Raw genomic sequence first — 19,818 nt, 5'->3', positions numbered from 1 at the left:
GGTTTAAAAAAAAAATCTCAAGGATAAAACCATTGTGTGTCCTCAGATTTTAATCCAAACATAATTTGAGTAAACTTTTTGTTAAAGAATGACATTCCTACAAGTAATATATCCTAAGTAGAAGTGCCCAGTTATTTAAAAAAAAATACCTTCCACCTTAGAATCAATACTATGTATTGGTTCCAAGTAAAAAATGTTAAGGACTAGGCAATGGGGGTTAAGTGACTTGTCCAGGGTCACACAGATAGGAAATGTCTGAGACCAGATTTGAAATTAGGACCTCCTGTCTCTAGGCCTGACTCTCAATCCATTGAGCAACCCAGCTGCCCCCAAATGCAGTTATTAATTAGAACAAAACAAAATTAAAAAAACAAAAACCCTTAAGGATAAAACCTTTCTGTGTTCCCAAATTTTCTCCACACATATAATTTGAGTAAAATATCTGTAAAGGAATATACACTGGTAACAGCACTGGCTTTTTTGTTAAAGGACCTTGGTTCAAACTCTACTGCTAATGCTTACTACCTGTGTTACATTGAACAAGTCTTATGCCTTGTTTGACCTCAGTTTCCTTATCTATAAAATGGATTAGAATGGTCTCTGACATCCTATCTAGCTGTAAATCTATATGTTTCTTATAAAATTACAAGTATAGGACTAACCCTAGCAGTATTTATTGTTCCTTTTGTTATTCAGCTGAATGTAAGGTCTGTATTTTAATACTTTGTTCCAAATTTTTTAACCATTAGAGCCTATTTTGTAAAATGTAACCAAGCTGCCTATTATAGAATTGTCGAAGGATAACTCACTCTCACATTTCCATTTTATGCTTGAAAAAGAAAGTTCATATAACTTCTGAGTTGTAAGATACTTTAAAGACTATCTAATCCAATTCACGTCTAACCAAGAATCCTTTTTTGTAATATCCCAGACAACTGATCACCTAGCCTCCACTTAAAAACCACCAGTGAGAATTAATTAACTGCCTCAAACAACCTATTCCATTTCTGAACAAGTCTATTAGGATGTTTCCTTTCCTTTACTTCCAAGCCCAAATCTGCCTCACTGAAATAAGATCCATTCTTTGACCTCTGTTTTGGAGAAATAAGACTTCTAGGGTGATCTAGAACTTCTTGGCACCATAAGAATGTCTTGAGTCTATCTGATACAGCTCAAAACTTCTCTAGTTCAGGCCATTCCCTATTTTGGTAAAACTTAGGTTAAATGATGATGAACTTTTGTCTTTCAAGATATCTTGTCAGGACATGAACATGTTAAGTGAAAAGTTAATGTACTATAAAATAAAGATATTTTTGAACAACCTTTCTGATTTGGAAATAGTAACTTATTTTCTTCCTTGGTTGTTTCCCTTTAGATAATGATGCTGGAAATGGAATCCTGAATCAAGAGGAAGCAAGTATCTTTCCAGAAGAACTGAAGTGGGCATCCAGAACTGAAAATATTATCAACCCCATTGGAAAAGTAAAAGAAACAGAAAACCCAGCAAGTAGCTTAAGAACACAACCAAATCCACATAAATTTTGGGAAGATATTTCTGAAGTAATTCAAACATCAGGCTCTTTGGCACAAAGTGGGCATTTGTTAAGCAATGAAGATAAAACAGAATCAGATGAAAATCAGTTAACAAAATCTCACACTCAACTATTATCTCAACCTCAAACAATTGTGAATGTGACACAACTACAAGGGGTCACCCCTGTAAAATTATGCCGCCGAGAGTTACGTCAGATTTCTGCTTCAGAACTGTCATTACGACGCTCCAATCTTGGAGTTGGGGTTGGGTCAATGGTTGCTGATTCAATTGAAGTTTCCCGGAAATCCAATGATTTAAAGACTTAGACATTTTATTTAATATAATTAACACTTTATATTTTTTAAGAGATGTCTAAATGTCTTCCCTTTTTCTAGGCTACTAATATTTATAAAACAAGTTAATAAGCTCTATCTATAGGAGAAAGGGAAAATACATTTGAATTCTTTTGCATATCTCTATATGGTTAGAAGTCCTGAATTCACATTTTCATAGTAATTTTACAAAGCACAGAGGTTTGGTTTTTTTCTTTTTTACAAACATTTCCACTTATTTAAAATCTTTTCTTCAAGGATATTCTTTTTTTTTTTAAGAAACTAACCCTCTAAAAGGCAAGCCAAAATATAATATAATTTTTTAAAAGCATAATATAGTTTAAAAGGTGCTCAGAAAGTGTTTTATTTAAAATGACTATTGTCTGAAAAGGATAAAGCTAACTACTATCTATGACCTAGAAGCTTGCATCCAAATGCAATCTGGCCATTCTGTTTGCAAAACACCTGAAGTCACTTTTGACTATAGAGGTGCTCCAATCTTAATTTAGACTTTAATTAGTTTAAAGTTTTCTCAAGTTGTGTCATCATGCTCTTCATGTTTTAACCATGTCTTGTATTCTTTTTTTTTAAACTGTTTTATTGTCATTTATTTTGTTTATACTAAATGTGTTTCTTTCCTTGTATCTCTTTGTGTATTTCTTATTTATGCCAATAGGGATAGGAGAGAAAGACACAGAGAAGCAGTAAAAGATGCAAAGATGTATTCCACGTAGCAATAAGATAATAGGGATATACTACTTTGTAACAGTTGAAGGAAAAGAGTACTGGGGAGGACATAGTTAAATTATTTAGAGCAATCCTGCAATTTGTCTTGTTAGCTAGCAAAATACAAATTTCAGGTCTTCCTCCCTAATCCTCAAATTAAGATTTTTTTTTTCCTGAATCCACACTCTTATTTGTAAATAGCAAGGTTAGATTGACTTTGGGTACAGATGTCCATCTGGGCTGTAATATGTGAAAGAGTGGAATTTCTGCTTAATATTGTTTTATTAGATTTAAAGATTTTTTCAAGGAATTTTATATAATGTACACTTCAAGTTTAGAATTACGAGCTAAACATTGATTTGCCATCATACAGACAGCACTTTCTCAAAGTTTTTTTTATATTAAATCATAGACCACATCCCAGGAAAGTGAATGTCAAAGGGGAGAAGTGCTTTTAAATTATTTGATTTTAATGAATTTTCAGTGTACTGAATATTAGTCTCTATACACAAAATGTTGACTAGAGCATAATGAATTTTATTTTTAACTGAGACTGTTGTTATAATAGTACTAAGTATAGTGAGATTTGACCTGTACTTTCATTTAAGAATGATGAACAAAACTTATTTTTAGCACTTTCCTCTTATCTTTGCAATATCAATATTCCTATTTTTACTGCTTAAAAAAAAAGATTCCAAGTTGTCATCACTGATAGTTTTGCAAGTTGGTTTTCTATGTTTTACATTCACACAATTTAAAGAGGCACGTATTTGTGGCATGCTGTTTTGGTAAAACAAAATAAGAGCAAATTTAGTCAGTCAGTGCGTGGAGTTCTGCATTATTATTACACTAGCCTTTTGCTGGGAAAGCACCCAGCAATGTATAAATTTCACCTTATTTACAGACAACACCTCCAACCCAAGACTCACCTGTTTCAAGATGTTTTCTCAAATGAAAAATGACCTTTCTTTCCTTATTACTACCATCATAGCCTTTGAGAGAACTGCCACTTCCTAGCTATGGCTGTTACTGATTAATTTCTGTCTTCTCTTTTCCTTTCACTGCCTCTAATTTAGTTCTGTTGTCACTCCCCAAAATGTGAACTCCTTCCCTGTAGAATAGGCCTTCATGCAGCAAAAAGAAAGTCCTTGGGGGCAGGGGTGGGAGAGGAGGAAGTTGTTCTAGCTCTTCTGTCAATAGGTACAGAAGAGGGGGAAAGGTATCTTTGGTCAAAATTGCCCCAATTAGGAACTGTAATTTGGGGTAAGTTCTCTAACAATACAACTTGCTAATAGCATTAGCACAATGCTACATATGTAGTTCAGATAAGTTATAGGTTTAGTAGTTATTTCTTGGGGATTTGCCTTGGAATCTAAACACTGTAATATCATTTTTATGGGAAAATGTGGTTGTATAAAGTTTTCCATAAACACCACACAAATAATGAATCTTTGGAAGAAAGCCTGTTTGTAAATTGGACTAAATGAATTCAGATATCCAAGATTTTAATTATTCATTCTCTTCTTTGATGTCTAGCAAGGGACATTTAATACAACTATTAATCAAGACCTTTGCAATGCAATTGTGAAGGATAATTATTTGTAAGATTAATAAGACCCTATTCCTTAATCATATATTTAAGCAAATTGTGGCTGGATTGGTTATTCATAAATAAGGGATGTATGAAAGTTGAGAACTCCCTGTACTCTTTTCCCCCTTCATTTAGAGTTTATAAGGATAGATCAATGCCACTTTCAAAGTGAAAGGTTTTCACAGTAGTGCTGGATTAGTATTCTTTATACTAATATAAGTACTTTATAATATTCATTATTACTGAATCTGTTGTTGTGATAACTAAGATAACAACTTGGTTTACTGTAAAACAATGGTGATAATAAATATTAAGAACATCCTAAAAAATACTTTTCCCAGTTACTATATTATATTAAACTTAGTATATCCTTGATAGAACTAATTACATATATAGACATTCTCCTTGAAGAGATGTCACTGAAAAGGTAAATGTAGAATAAAATACTTTTATTCCTTAAAATTAGGAGACTATTAAAATGCATCTCTTGTACATAGACCCATATAAATATGATTAACATTTTTTAAATTACCCCTGGGCATTTTGATGTGTTTATGCCTACCAATGTATAATAGAAAGAATAAGGTACCTCCAAACAAGCCAAGTAAAATTTCTTTTATCTATGAAAATGGAACTCAACTTTAAAAAGTATTTCTCCTTAGAGTTGAGTTGGGCCACTTTTTCTCATATGTGTAAATTCAACTTAATTTGACAAGCATTTAAACTGTCTACTAAAATGCCAGGCAGATGCCAAGGAAATAAAAATGCAAAAGAAATGGTTTTTAACCATGGGGTACACGGATAAATACAAAAAGTATACAAAAAAAACTAATTCTGATGAGGCAAAGGAAGCTCTAAGAACTGGGGCCTAACAATAGGAAAGGTCTCTTGTAGGAAGTGACCTAGAGTCAAGACTTTGAAAGGGGCTCATGATTCCAAGAGTTGAGGGGAAAGGGGCAGGGTCCGAGGCATGGGGGGAAGGAGATGGGATGTCATGTATGGCCAGTTTATATGGAATGCAGAGCATGTCATGGGGAATAAAAAATTTGCAGGTGTTTGTGGTTGTAGGATCCAAAAGTTCCTTCTAAGCTTTTGGCTCTAAGTAACAAGAGTAGAGAAGAAAAGGGATTTGGTGCTGGAGAGTGCTAGATTCTTTTCTGGTCCCTGTGTTCACTAGATAATGGAGATAACCCCAGAAGATGATTAAAATGTAGCAGCAGTAAGTAGTTATCATATATAATATGTCTTCTAGACTTCTCACATTTTAATTTTTTCATCCCTACTTTGCAGTCTAGTAATCTTAGGGTTCGAGAGTCATCAAAGATCTTTTATCACCAATGAAATGGCATCTTTGTACCCAATGGCCATCATCCTTGCCTTGTCTACATGAGGCCAATAAACTGATGTGAGAAGAGGGCTATTATAGAAGAAAAAGTAAAGACTAAACTAAGTTGTAGAAAAGGAATTAGTGACCTCTTCTGAGAGACACTGAAATTAGCAATAATAAACTTATATAACATATTATGAGAATAAGTTCAAACAATGTTTGAAATTATTTATAAACAGATTTTATCAGATATCCCTCAGTAAAAACAATAAACTATTTCACAACAAAGAAACTTGTATATACCAGCATATTAGAGTGTAAGAAGACTGGTTTTAGAATCAAGAAGCCCTGAATTAAAGATCTTCTGATGTACAGTAACTTTGTGAAATCATAAATTGGGATGAACTGTCTATTTTTTGAGATGAATTGTCTATATTTCCTATAGTAGAGAGTTTCTTTATTAACTCTACAACTCTTCATCCTCTACCAAAAAAAAAATATATATATATATGTATGTATGTATATCCATCTGTCCATAGCTCCACCTCAGCTCACCCTTGGCCTCAGTCTCCCTTGCTTTAGACAACTAAGGAGGTTCTACCTGAGAAACACCAAAAACAGTCACTTTCACTTTAACAACATTTAATGAGATCTGCCTTTTCTTCAGCGCTTCTCCTCACCCATTCATCCTGATCAGCTCCAATCCTGACCCTATCCCAAATCCTGTCCCAATCCCTTGTGTAACCTGTATATTCATAAACATTCTCTTTTCCTTTCCTGATCCTTCCCATCATCCCTTATTCTTTAGGAGTAAGCCTACTTTTCATTCTGCCCTCACTCCTCACTGACATTCCTTTTTGACCTCCTCTGGTTGTTTGGCAACCCTTTTTCTCATTTGAAGTCCAGGTCACCTGTCTGATGACATCCCCTCTTCTCCATCCATGCTGCTCTGTGGCCTCTGAACTCTAGGTCCTTTTCTCTTTACTCGATGAATTTCCACTCTGACTACAGTCTTCTCCATCCCATAAACCCTGCTGGCAGACTTCTTCTGTATATATGCTGAATACCACTCAAACAAGATAACCAAACTCTTCCACGTACATGAGCTTGAATGCTGAAATTCATGTTTTATAATTTTCCCACATCTCTTACTGCATGACCCTTCTGAAAACTGCTATTCTTCAGCACACCCTTGTCTATAAAACCCTTCCTGTTCTCTTTTTTTCAGCTCTTGCCACACATTCCTCCCTTCATTGTCTTGTCCTTAGATTTAGCCAAGTTCAATAAGGCACTGTCCTATGCCCTTGAATTTGTCTTTATGCCTTATTCATCCTCTAGGCTGGGTATCATCATCTCTACTATCCCTATTCACAAGTGGCTAAACATTTGGAATAAAACTGTACAGATGAACTACTACACACCTACATATTCCAACTTCAAATAGATCCTGACTGCCTCTCAGCAAAGCTTTTATTAATCTCTACTAGATGCATTATCACATTCCCTTCTGTGACAACAGAATCTTGGAGTTGGAAGGAACCTCAGAGACATTCTAATACCACACAGACCTGAACAAGATTTTTTTTCTACAACATTCCTAACAAAGATGCTACAACAACTGTTCCCAGTCTTTTCTATTTGATGGTACCAAAAATGTCCCGTCGCTCAGGTTTAGGTTTTATCTTTGGTTCTTCCCTTTTTCTCCTTATTGCTAACCCATTGCCAAGTCCCATTAATTCTATATCCATGATCCTATTTACATCTATCTCCTCCTCTCCATTCACAAAACTGCTCCTACTTCAGGGCCTTGTCATCTTTTGCCTATGTAATATGTAATATTACTACGTAATATTATGTAATGTTAATTACAATAATTAATACATGTAAACTATGTAATAACCTTCAAACTGTTCTCCCTATCTTTGGCCTTTGTCCTTCTAATCCTGACAGCTGACCTTGTTTTTCTTTTGACTAAAATGCTTCAGTTGTTCCCTAATGCCCTTGGAAGAAAATAACTCTTCAGTCCAAAAGTTAAAGTTCTCCACAATCTGCCTCTAACTTCCTCGTCCAGCCTTGTTTTCTTTTATATTATCCTCTCTGAATGCACCCTGTGTTCCAGACACACAGGACAACCAGTTTGTTCTCCAAATTTGACATTCTGTTACTTCTGTGGTTTGTCCACGCTATCTCCTATGCCTGGAATATATTCCCTTCTCATTTCTGCCTTTCAGAATCTTTCAAGGCTTTAGTTCGGGTACCACCTTTGACATTTTCCCTCATTTATCCATCTGAAAATGATCCCCTCCCTGGCATGTTTGCATCTTTTCTTTGTTCCTGTCACACCTGACTTCATGCTTTCCCATTCACATGTTGTATTCCCCCTGGCTCAATGTGTGTCCCCTGAGCAAAACAGTCTATCTCTGTTGCCTCTACTTTACACACTAAAGTTAAATGTCTGTTGAATTATGTTGTTTTATTTCAACAGTTAATTCCTAATAAATCTGGGGTTTATCTTGAATGCAGCTTAAGTACCTTTTTTATTAAAAGCACAGTACCTGAGTTTTTAAAAGATCTTACTCTGAAAACAAGAGATAATATATACAATTCTTTTAATTTATATGAATTTTTCTACTAGATTCTGTACAAACAAAATCAGCCACATTTCAAGTGATATTAAAATACAGAATGCCTCCGATAGTCCTAAAAAGGCATTCTCTCTGAACAAATACTGAGAATTTTATTTATTATACTTGTATCTGACATATAGCAGGTGCTTAAATGCTTATTGATCGAGAAGCAACATAGGGAAAACTGACAATGACAACATCAATTTGTATAAAAATTTTGAAAGGTTTGTTCATGAAATAAATATAAATATAAATGAGCTGGAAGACAGACTAGTTGTTTTTTTTTAATTGTTATCCTGTCTTGACCCTACTGTGGAAGGTTGTGTAGAGGCAAGGTAGCACAATGTCTGATACACAAAAAAAATCTACAGTGAAATAAAAGCATATCCAGAATCCCTACCTTCTATTATACTATTGCTATCACAGATTGTTCTTTATTTATGACCTTCATATGGAAGATTGACATGAAGGAATTCCCATAATTAACCCAAATGCAACTATGTTAGCTACTTATTATGCCCAAATAATAGTTAAATTAGATATGGGCATTATATGTTACTTTGTTTTTTTTATTTCAACATAGTCCTCTATTAATACATAATGTATGGTAAGGTCAAATATGATAGGTAGCTTTGAAATCAGTAAGGCCTAGATTCAGATCTCACCTTCAACCCAAATTAGCATGTGACCATAGGCAAACCCTATTAATCTCTCAGTACCATAATCAATTCTTTTAATAAATGACAGTTGTACATTTCCATCAGTGGAAGGAGTTTCTATATCAAATTTCATATATTAAATCACTAGGTTTTTAAGAAGTCAAATATAGTAGAACCCTGTTATAACATTAATGTTGAAATTTATATGGATAACCTATACTATATAGCTTTTCCTTGTTATGGTAAGGCTATTACCAAGTAAATGCAAAGGATATATATAGCATAGCCAAATCTTTAGAATAGCAAGACAATTTACTGTGGGATTTTATTGTATGTATGCCTCTCAGATGTTTTTAAAAATTTGTAATTTGGTACCTGATGGTTCTATAAATTAATAAAAATGGTATTTAAGATATTTTTAAAGAGCCCTTTTCTCATACAATATTATTGTTTATCACTTCAAAATTGGTTAGTTATGTAAAACAAGATGTGATTTTGTATGTCCAGACTGATAATGTTTTGTTGGTAACAACTTTTTTTGTTTTTTTAAACCTTTACCTTCCGTCAATACTGTGTATTGACTCCAAGGCAGAAGAGTGGTAAGGGCTAGGCAATGGGAGTCAAGTGACTTGCCCAGGGTCACACATCTGGGAAGTATCAGAGGCCAGATTTGAACCCAGGGCCTCCCGTTTCTAGGCCTGGCTCTCAATCCACTGAGCCACCAGCTGCCCCCAGTAACAAATTTTTTTTTTATATCTAATGTTTTTTTTCCTCCTAGAAAAAACTATTCTCTGCATCTGTAAATATTAAAAGACTGTATAGGGACAGACCCTTCAGTTTAAAGTTGTTACTCAACTGCTAGAGCTACATTTGGAAAGGACTGCATTTGCTAACACCCAACAGATTTTTCTAAACTTATTCTTATAGAACTTAAACTTTTTGGCTTCTTAATCAAAATAATTCACTTATTCTGAATATATACAAATAGTTTATACACACACACACAGAATATGGCATGCTCCAAATTTTAAGATAACTTTACAGAATGATTGGAATGATTTATTGTGGGAAATTGAAGGCTTTAAGAAAAAGTCACGCTGAATAATGACCAATGAATGGAAAATATGGAACCATTCAACAGAGAAATAATGATTTTTGGATGGATTCAATGAAGAAAATAGGATACAGTGATTTAGTGAAATGAAAAGAAACAAGAATGATATAATCACACTTGAAGATATAATTGACAGGTCTGATCTATGAAACCATCCCAAACCATTTTATTTGGTCAATTTTCCTTTGTCCTAAAACATTCTTGAATTTTCTTTTTACTAAAAAGAATTAGATTGCAGCTATCAACTCATTGTCACAAAGCAAATTAAATGTCAGGGTCATTGGTGTGAGATATTAAGTTGCATTTGTGGTCAAGAGTGACAGACTGTATTTTCTTGCCTTCTCAAGGAGAGGTAGAAGGGATAAAGGGAGAGACTGTAGAACTGAAAATTGTTTTAACAGTGATGTTTTAGTCATGCTAATAGTCCATATAAGAGTAAATAGGTAAAAGATAAATTAGCATTATATTTTTAATATAACTGCTAGATGGTTTAAAAATACAAAAATGAAAACTAGATAATTCCTGTTATTCTTAATGCAATTTTTTTGTCTAAAGGGAAATGTGGTAAGGGAAGATTTTTTAAAATTTGTAATCAAATGTAGCTTTAATTTTTCATCTAATGGAAGTTAAATCAAGATGATATTAACAATCAAGGCTTTGGACAATGAGCATCATGAATGGAGCACATATATCTATGTGAATCTTGATATATATAACATACAAAGCTAAAAAGCCATGGATTTGGTTGTATTTTCGGAATTAAGCAGCAAAATTAGGCAAAAATTGCATGCCTATCTTTTTACATTTAAAATTAATCACATTTCTAATCCAAATACTGTATTTGTTATCAAATAAAGTTAGCATTTTGGTAATACTTGTACGTCCCTAATTTAGAGGAATATTACTGCTTCAAATATGTTTTCTATGGTACTGTCAGAAAGGGATGAAATTTGGAATAATGTTTTGGGGGAGCCAAGCATAACATAACATATTCTTATAGAAAATTCATCTTATTTGGCTTAACAGCATTGGAAGTTTTCCTGTTTCCTAGAAAGTTTTAAGGGGTTGGGGGGATGAAGACCCCATCTGGCATTCCTCAAAATTTTCCGACTAGTAGCATCTGGCTAAGTTGTAGCCTCTTTATTTAACTAAATGAAAGTAATTAAAGTTTCTGATTACAGATGAACAATATCTAATCATTATTTAAACTTTGATTAAATTAGCTCTATAGGGCAATTAGAAAAAAAGGTGTTTAAAATTTAATTTTCTATTACCATTAATTTTTGGAGACAGTTTGGGTATTAGCATTTAGCACTGTGCCTCACACATACATACCAGGCACAATATTAGTTTATTTAATTGAATATTATCTGTACTTTTTCTATGTATTCTACAGAACCTTAAATATGTGACTCAGTTACCCAAGAGTTGTTGAAGAATTGCCTAACATTGAAGATTTGTATCCTAAAAATTGAGTAAAACAGTAAGTAACTTTTTCTAGGTTTATGCTAACAAGAACCAATTATTATTAGAGACATAGGTCTCTTGAGGTACATAACACATAAATACAAAGCATTAAGATTAATTTTGATGTTACCATCATGGCTTCTCTTCTATGGACACTCAGCCTGAAAAATGTTTCCATTATGCAGATGCAGGTAATTAAGTAAGAAATACTTTGCCTTAATTTGATCATTGCCAGAGAAAAAGTATCAATGTCCATAACAGCCAAGTGACAGCAGGTTAAGATGTTAAGGGTAATGGAACATACATTCAGAAGTATTCTAATGTATTGTGAGCAAACAAGTCATTGTGGGAGAATACCACCATCATGACTCAAAAGAGATCTACTAGTGGCCCTTGGTTGTTCAGTCGGTCAGTTGTGTTCAACTCTTCATGACTCCATGACTTCCATGGACAAATTGTCCATAAGGTTTTCTTGGCAAAGATACAGGAGTATTTTGCCATTTTCTTCTCCAGGGATTAAGGCAAATTGGTTAAGTGACTTGCCCAGGATCACATTGCCAGTGGCATCTGATGTTAGATTTGAAATTGTGTCTTCCTGATTCCAGCCCAATACTTTATCCACTGAGCCATTTACTTATCCCTTTTAGTTGCCCTAGATAAATTCAGTTTTCAAATATATTACAAACCTAATTAGCACCATCAAGACCATTTAAAACAGTGTACAGTACATGGCACAACCTCATTAAATTAAAGCTTGATTGACCACGTTATAACACCTCCTGCTTCTTCCAAAAGCATCTTTCAGGACTGGTGCTAGCACTGCCAGACCAATTATATGAATTATCTTTTTCAAACATGATGGAAAAAAATCTGTGAATCATCTGAAGTGCTGGTGGTGGAAGGATTATGCTTTCCACAAACAACATAAAATTGCTTTCAGGCAAGTTCTATATGTTCATATATTATCTGATCCATATCCCTCCATAATTTGATAACTTTAAATTTTAGTTTTAAAACATTACAATTATGGTGAGAAGCTATATGATTTTGTGGCTAGAAATCTGGTCTCAAAATCAGGTAGACCTAGAAATGAGATCTTTCCTTTGGTATTCATTAGCTATGTGATGCTGGGCAAATTATTTAACCTCTCAGTATATTAGGGCTAGGCAAAATTTTAAGCTTCAGAGGTGGTGCTGACCTCCACAGGTAGAATTTATTTCTTCAACTGGGAGTCATATGAAATCAAAGGTCCAGTCTCTATCATTATAATTATCGTATTTTCTGTTTTTGAAATTCTATTGAATTGTTATAGCATTTTGGTCTCAGGACTGACTCTTTACTACTCATAAAAATTACTGAAGATCCCAATTGCTTTTGTTTATGTGGGTTATGTCTACTGCTATTTGCCATGCTGGAAATTAAAATGTCTTAGTATTATTATAAAAATAGTTTTGACATAGTGAACCCCTTGAAAAGAATCTCAGGGGCTCCCTGGGTTCCCCTCTTAAGAAATGCTGGTCCTCAATATACAAAAAGCACTGTGTGAAAACAATTATTCCACATATTTGATTTTTTTTGGAAAATTACTTAATTTCCTGATTCTTGGTGTACTGCCATCACAACTCACTGACCTACGTAATTCACCCATAATTCAAATATTGATGAAAGCACAAATTATTTCAATAAGGGATGCTAACCAAGCTAGGTCATTATAAGGTGATAATTAAGATAGGGAAGATATCTGTGATACTAATGATAGTTAAGATATTTAACTTTATCACTGTTAGGGTAGTGAGGACTATGCATAGACAGAAGGGAGTAAGTTGAAAAGGATAGGATGATATAAAGAATTAAGGAACAAGAAAGGGGAACACACTGAGGGAAGATAAAAGGAAAGATAAAGGGAATAAATTATCTAACATGAAGAGGTGCATAGGAGTCAATATAGTAGAGAAGATGTGGAGGGGTAGTGTGGTGGGCAGTGCTTAAACAAGCTAGGTCAGATTTTCAATTCTACATAACTCCTGACATTCTGGAACTTGGAAAGACCAAAGCTATTATTTATATTTATAGCCTTTGTAACATAGCAACTTGACACAGTAGACTACATCACTGCAGTATTGTGAGGGAAGTACTCTGAATACCTTAAAACACTATATAAATGAGTTTTCATAATTTTAAAATATTTCAATCCATCAAATATCAAGCCAATGATAAATCAATCAATTAACAAACATTTATTAAGTGCTTACTATATATGCTGGGTACTTTGCTAAGCACTAGGATTATTAAAAAAGTTTAAAAAACATGATCTCTATTCTTAAGGAGTTCACATTCTAATGGTAGAGATAAAATACAGTTATATATCTATATCCACATGTGATGTAACTAAATTCAAGGTAATACCAGAAGGGAAGCTCTATCAGTGAGGGGCACTGGGAAAGGCAATTTGCAAAAAGTGGGATTTCAGGTGAGTCCTAAAGGAAGCCAGAGAAGTCAGAAGGCAGAGATGAAGAAGCAGAGCCTTCCAAATATGGGAAACAGTGAAAATTCAGAGTTGAAAGATGGTGAGAAGGCCAGTATCCCTAGATCATTAGAGTGCATGGGGAAGAGTGGTCTGCAAAAATAGAATGGGGCTAGGTTGTAAAGAGCTTTAAATGTTAAAGAAGATTTTATGTATGATCTTAGAATTAATAAGGAACCACTAGAGCTTACCAGCTGATAGGCCAGGGATAACATGGACAGATTTATGCTTTATGAAGATCTGGAGTAGAGAATGTATGAGAATGGGAGGAAATTATAGCAGGGAAACCAATTGGCAGGTCACTGAAATAGATCAGGTATGAGTAATGAGGGACTGCACCTGAATGGTGACTGTGGAGTGGAAAAGAAGGGGATGAATAGGAGAGAGGGAAGGTATAAACAACATTTAGCCTCAGACTGGTGAGCGAGAATGGAGAGCTTGAGAGGAAAGAAAATGGACTTTTCTTTTGGAAATGTAAAATTGAGATGCCAAGGGATCCCCTTTCAAGTTCAAAATGTCCAAAGCAATTGGTAATGTGAGATGAAGTCAAGTGATAAATTAGAGCTGGGTATATTGCTCTGAAAATCATCGCATAAAGACAACAATTGAATCCATGGGAGTTAATGAGATCACTTAAGGGGCAGGTAAGGAGGAGAGGAAAAAGCAGAAAAAGAGAGAAGAGAAAGGAAGAGAGAATTTTAGGATCCAGGAAAGCAGAATGGGAAGGAATAATGACACAGGTAGTTGGAGAAGAAGAAAGCAATGTCACCACCCCACCCCACCCAAACAAAAACAAAAACAAAGGAGTGGGGCAGCCAGGTGGCCCTGTAGATTGAGAGCAGGGCCTAGAGATGGGAGATTCTAGGTTCAAATCTGGCCTCAGACACTTCCTAGCTATGTGACCTTGGGCAAGTCACTTAACCCCAATTGCCTAGCCCTTACTGCTCTTCTGCCTTGGAAGCAATACACAGTATTGATTCTAAGATGGAAGGTAAATGTTTAAAAACAAAAGAGGAGAGACTAGCCAGGCGCAGAGTGACTGATAGGATTAAAAGCTGCCGATGCCATGAAGGATGCAGATCTGGAAAGTAAAATATATGTATAACCCAGTAGAATTGCTTTTCAACTCCAGGAGGGGGGAGGGAAACAACATGAATCATGGAACCATGGGAAAAAGTAAAAAAAATAATAATGAAAGATTTGTCAAGTAAGAGATCATTGGTAATTTCAGAACAGTTTTGATCAACTGATGAGGTTGGAAGTTAGACTGAAGATTTAGACTCCAGTGAGCAGAGTACATGGAAGCAAAGGGTTTTGTTTTGTTTTTTTATCTCAAAGAGTTTAGCCAAAAAGGAAAAAATATGGATGGAATATAGTCAGGAAGTATGATCAAATGAGGGTTTTTTTTTTTTTTTTAAGAATGAGGGAGATATGCTTTGTAGGCAGCAGGGATATAATCAGTACATAGGGAAAAACAAGATAGGGAAGAGAAGATGATAGAGGAGTCAGTCTACTGGAGAAGATGGGAAAGGGTGGGATCAAAAGGAAATTGTAGAAAGATTATGATGATATGGACATTCTCTCCACTGATGCTCATTAGAACTTCTCTACCAAATGAGATAATATTTATAAAGAACTTAGCATAGTTCCTGGCACAAAAAAGGCTCTTAAGAAATGCTTGTTTCCCTCCTCTATCTCTGTATCATAAAAAAGCATAGAAGTCAGCCTTTGGTATAAAATTATTAATAAATATAATAGTAAAGCATGTTAGCTGGATTTTGCTAGAAATTGGCCTTTCCAAAAATCTCAGAGCAGAAGTACAGACATGCCTTTTATTATTACTTTCCTCAGTAGGCCTATAGTGTCTTATGGCTCCATCAGAAGGTAAAAGTTTTCCCATGTGACATAAGACTGATAGAAATATTGACAGCAATGTAGTGTAGTTCATCTCAAAACTGATACTGTGTTCTGAGTATGCTCAAACAATTGTGGGAGTTTGCCTATGTCAAAATTTATGTGGATTTTATAGACCTGTGGCATGTGCCTAGTCACTTCTTGTGTACATACAAAGAGCTATGAAAACTATAATAGCTTTTAAGATTTGCAAATCTCTTTAAACCTATTTCATTTGTTCCTCATAACAACGTATTATCCCCATTTTACAGAGGAGGAAATTGAGACAGAGAGGTTAAGTGGCTGTGCTTAGGATCACAAAGCTAATGGTTTGAAGTAGGATTTGAACTCAGTTTTCCTGATTCCAAATCCAGTGTTCTATCCTCTATACCACTTAACTAGCAAACTCTTTCCATAACATCTCTTCCCCTACTAAGCTTCAAGCTCCAAGAGGAATAATTCCTAAACTTTTCCTTCCCTGTGGAGCTTATATAGCACAGTGCTCAGAGGCACAGGTTAGGTGTTTACCCTTTTTAAAAATTTAAACTGATTTTTAAAATGGACTTTGTTTAGGATAACACTCACACAAGCTACATAAACAATTTCCCCACAGCACTAAAATCACATCTAATCAATCTTTGCCTACTGGGCAGAGTGGTGATTAATGTCTGTCTTATATGGGCCATCCCAGATGGAAGTGTTTTAAAACTGGTGCTCTGAACCATCTAGTTGCTCTTCAGTCTGTAGCAGGGCCTCCTTTAATTGACAGTTAAGTCAAGGCCTCCCTTCCTATTGAGCAGTAATGGCGAACCTATGGCATGTAGAGAGCTCTGTGGGTATGCTGGTGAACACCCCCCCCCCCCCTCCAGTTCCTTCCTAGAAAGGCAGAGCGACTCGGGCGGAGCTCTCCCTCTCTATTGTGCCTGACATTTTTTCACATCCATACCCCTCTGCCCAATGGGAGTGCATAGGGGGTAAGGTGGGTGGCTCACAGGCAGCAGAGCTGGAGAGGAACAAGGGCTCTGGCCACTGGCCCTTCATCCAGCAGCCCAATGGGAGCACTTTCTGCCTCCCCTGTGTGGGGAAGGGGGGGGTGTTGCATGCCCAGCACTCATGGATGGAAGGGGCATGGCACGTGGTCTCTAAATGGTTCACCATCACTGTTATAGAGGATATTCTAATAATGTCCTAATTAGTCTCTCTGCCTCTCTATCCTCCACCTAGCTACTGAATCAAATTCTTAAAGCATAGGTCTGTCCACATTACTCCACTGCTCAGAAAGCTCCATGGGCTGCCTCTTTTGGATAAAATAGAAAATCCTCTGATTGGAATTTAAAGCCCTTCAATAAGTTTGCTCCAGCCTACCTGTCCAGGCCTATTGCACATTTCTTTCCCCACAGTGTGTTCTGGTTTACTTTCAAGCTTCCATACATGATATTCTATCTCATCTCCACATTTTTTTTAAACCTTCACCTTCCACCTTGGAATCAATTGATTCCAAAGCAGAACAGTAAGAGCTAGGCAATGGGGGTTAAGTGACTTGCCCAGAGTCACACAGCCAGGGAATGTCTGAGGTCACATTTGAACACAGAACCTCTCAGCTCTGGGCCTGGCTTTCAATCCACTGAGCGACCCAGCTATCCCCTCATCTCCACACTTCTGCAGTTTGTTTTCTGTCTGAGATACATTCCTTATTCACCTCTGTATCTTAGAATCCCTATCTAGATTTAGCTCAAGTGCCAACTCCTTCATGAGAACTTTGCTGATTGTTTCAGTTGCTGGAGGTATCTCTTCATCTCCACCCCAGTATTTTATATTCTTCTGTACTTATTTGTATGTGTTACCCATAATAGAATGCAAACATCCCACATACCAGCTAACAACTACCTTTTACTATTTTTAACTAATATTGTTCTTTTAAAATTTATCTTGTTTTATAAAGCAAGGGCAGCAAAGGTGGCTCAGTAGATAGAGAGGTAGGACTGGAGAATAGAGATCTCTGGCATCAGCACATCCTGTGTAATCCTGGGAAAGTCACTTAACCCCCATTGCCTAGCCCTTATAGTTCTTCTGCCTTGGAACCAATGCTTAATATCCATTTTTAAGAAGGAAAGTAAGGGTGTAAAAAAAAAGAAGAAAAAGATATTGAACAGAAATTATCTATGTGTACATACATACTTTCTGTTAAAGATAATAATGCAAAAATAGTTCCTCAAAAGATTATGTACCATCAGAATTCATGCTTTGGCAAATTGTATACTAAGATCAAAAAACATTAGTGAACTGAGTGCCGTTCAGATGGGTTCATCATCAGGTGACAAAATTTTTGGTCACAGCAATTCATAAAAACAACCCTTTAAATAGTATTGAAATATATGTATGAAATTCAAGGAATAATAATTAGAAGCAGTATCTGTACTATATTTTCTAGATTTCAGTTTTCTTAGAAGCATATATAATAACAATTCCTGGTTTAATGATCTACAGAGAGAAAGAATTTATAATGTAAAAAATATCTAAACTTGCTTCTAATGTAAAATATGCTTCATTTGCATTCAGTAATCTAAAATTGATAAGACTTTATAATTATTACAGGTACTCCAAGAATTATAAACTGAAAATAATGCTTGATTGCTGTCAATGTGCTAACTGTTAAAATGTTAGAATTATTCATTATTCAAAAAACCCTAGGGGCAGCTGGGTAGCTCAGTGGATTGAGAGCTGGGCCTAGAGATGGGAGGTCCTAGTTTCAAACCTGGCCTCAGATACTTCCTAGCTGTGTGACCTTGGGCAAGTCACTTAACCCCCATTGCCTAGCCCTTACCACTCTTCTGCCTTGGAACCAATACACAGTATTGATTCCAAGATGGAAGGTAAAGGTTTAAAAAACAAAAACAAAACCACCACCATAAATTCCACAATTGAAATTTAGAGTTGTTTGATCCAAAGTACTTCCCTAAAGCTACTATTGGAAATGTTTGAGTTTTTTGCCTTTTTATCTCTCTGTGCCTAGCATGGAGAATGGTACATAGTAGGCACTTAATAAATACTCACTGAAAAGAAATCCTCTGTAAAGACACTTAAGTTGTATCTATACATGAACTCTTGTGTGAAGAAATTCAATATAACAGTGGCGTGAATTTAATTTTCACTTTTTTTTGCTGGTCATTCAAAAGATTAAGAGAAAAGCACATTATAAACTCTAAAATAGTATATAAATATAAGCTATTATCATTTCTAGATTCGATTCCCAGATCTCTAAAATGTTACCTTTAACTGAAAAATATATAGAGGGAAATCCACCATGCCTCAATTTTTGTTTGTAATAATGGGGTTAATATTATTTAGTGTTTACTACCAAGTCAAGAGAGTTGCTCTACACAAATCAACTAAAGATTGATTTTCAAGAATGATGACATAGTAAAGCTAAATTAAAGTGCCTTGACAGTTTGAGAATAACACAGGTAGAAACTTTTTCACGGAGGAGTTCACAGTACCATTATCCAGATGCAGTCCCTATTCTTTTGCCTATCTAGAGTTGAGCTGAAGTTTATCTTGTTTATAAGCAAACTCTTCAGAAGTAGTATAAATTATTACCACAACAAATATTTCTGGACAAATGTTTAAAATACTGAACAAAAAGAAACTTTTCAAGCAGCTTCAACTACTTCAGAAGCATCCTTCACAGACAAATGATAGAAATATTAATTATTCAGCCCCCATTCTTATTTATTCAGGACTCGGGGAACACTTTTGTTAGCCAATTTCAGTTACATTAAGCATTTAAGAAAAAAGTTTTTCTAAGTACTTAAAAGTAAAGAAACAAGGAAAATTCAAGCCTGGCATGGTGGTAGTAAAGGCAAAGACTGATTGGTGGAGGGCTAAAGTGGATGGAGGAGTCTACACTAAGTCCTTTGGGAGAAGGGAATGGGGCACCAGTGTAAGTTGGACATGGAAGGTCAAGGCTTTCATGCTGCTCACCAGTGGCAACTGTAGTTCTTCCAGCCTGGGTGAGAAAGGAAGA

The 19,818-nt window shown here is 35.4% G+C and overlaps 1 protein-coding gene and 1 long non-coding RNA gene across 8 annotated transcripts in view; one reads left to right on the top strand and one right to left on the bottom strand.

Annotated features, from left to right (window-relative positions):
* LOC103097912 (uncharacterized) overlaps positions 1 to 13,606 on the bottom strand; it is a 29,905-nt gene extending 16,299 nt beyond the window's left edge. Inside the window, exon 1 of one of the 4 annotated variants that reach the window (XR_008913593.1) lies at positions 11,508 to 13,606. This is a non-coding gene — a long non-coding RNA (uncharacterized LOC103097912). The remainder of the gene's footprint in view (positions 1 to 11,507) is intronic. The other 3 variants (XR_470203.3, XR_008913594.1, XR_008913592.1) reach the window with 3 other exon arrangements.
* The window catches only part of KIF27 (kinesin family member 27), a 141,793-nt gene that overhangs the window by 102,051 nt on the left and 19,924 nt on the right, over positions 1 to 19,818 (top strand). For 3 of the 4 annotated variants that reach the window (XM_007498905.3, XM_007498906.3, XM_007498904.3), the window contains exon 18: positions 1,376 to 10,782. In XM_007498905.3, the coding sequence (XP_007498967.2) occupies positions 1,376 to 1,860 (485 nt within the window). In that variant the 3' untranslated portion in view covers positions 1,861 to 10,782. Of the gene's footprint in view, positions 1 to 1,375; positions 10,783 to 11,306; positions 11,394 to 19,818 lie in introns of those variants that run through there. The other variant, XR_008913590.1, reaches the window with a different exon arrangement.

This window comes from Monodelphis domestica, chromosome 7 (assembly GCF_027887165.1).
Source record: "Monodelphis domestica isolate mMonDom1 chromosome 7, mMonDom1.pri, whole genome shotgun sequence".
In the NCBI taxonomy this organism is placed as follows: domain Eukaryota; kingdom Metazoa; phylum Chordata; class Mammalia; order Didelphimorphia; family Didelphidae; genus Monodelphis; species Monodelphis domestica.
The sequence above is the reverse complement of the archived record's forward strand: the minus strand, read 5'-3'. Positions and strand labels throughout refer to the sequence as shown.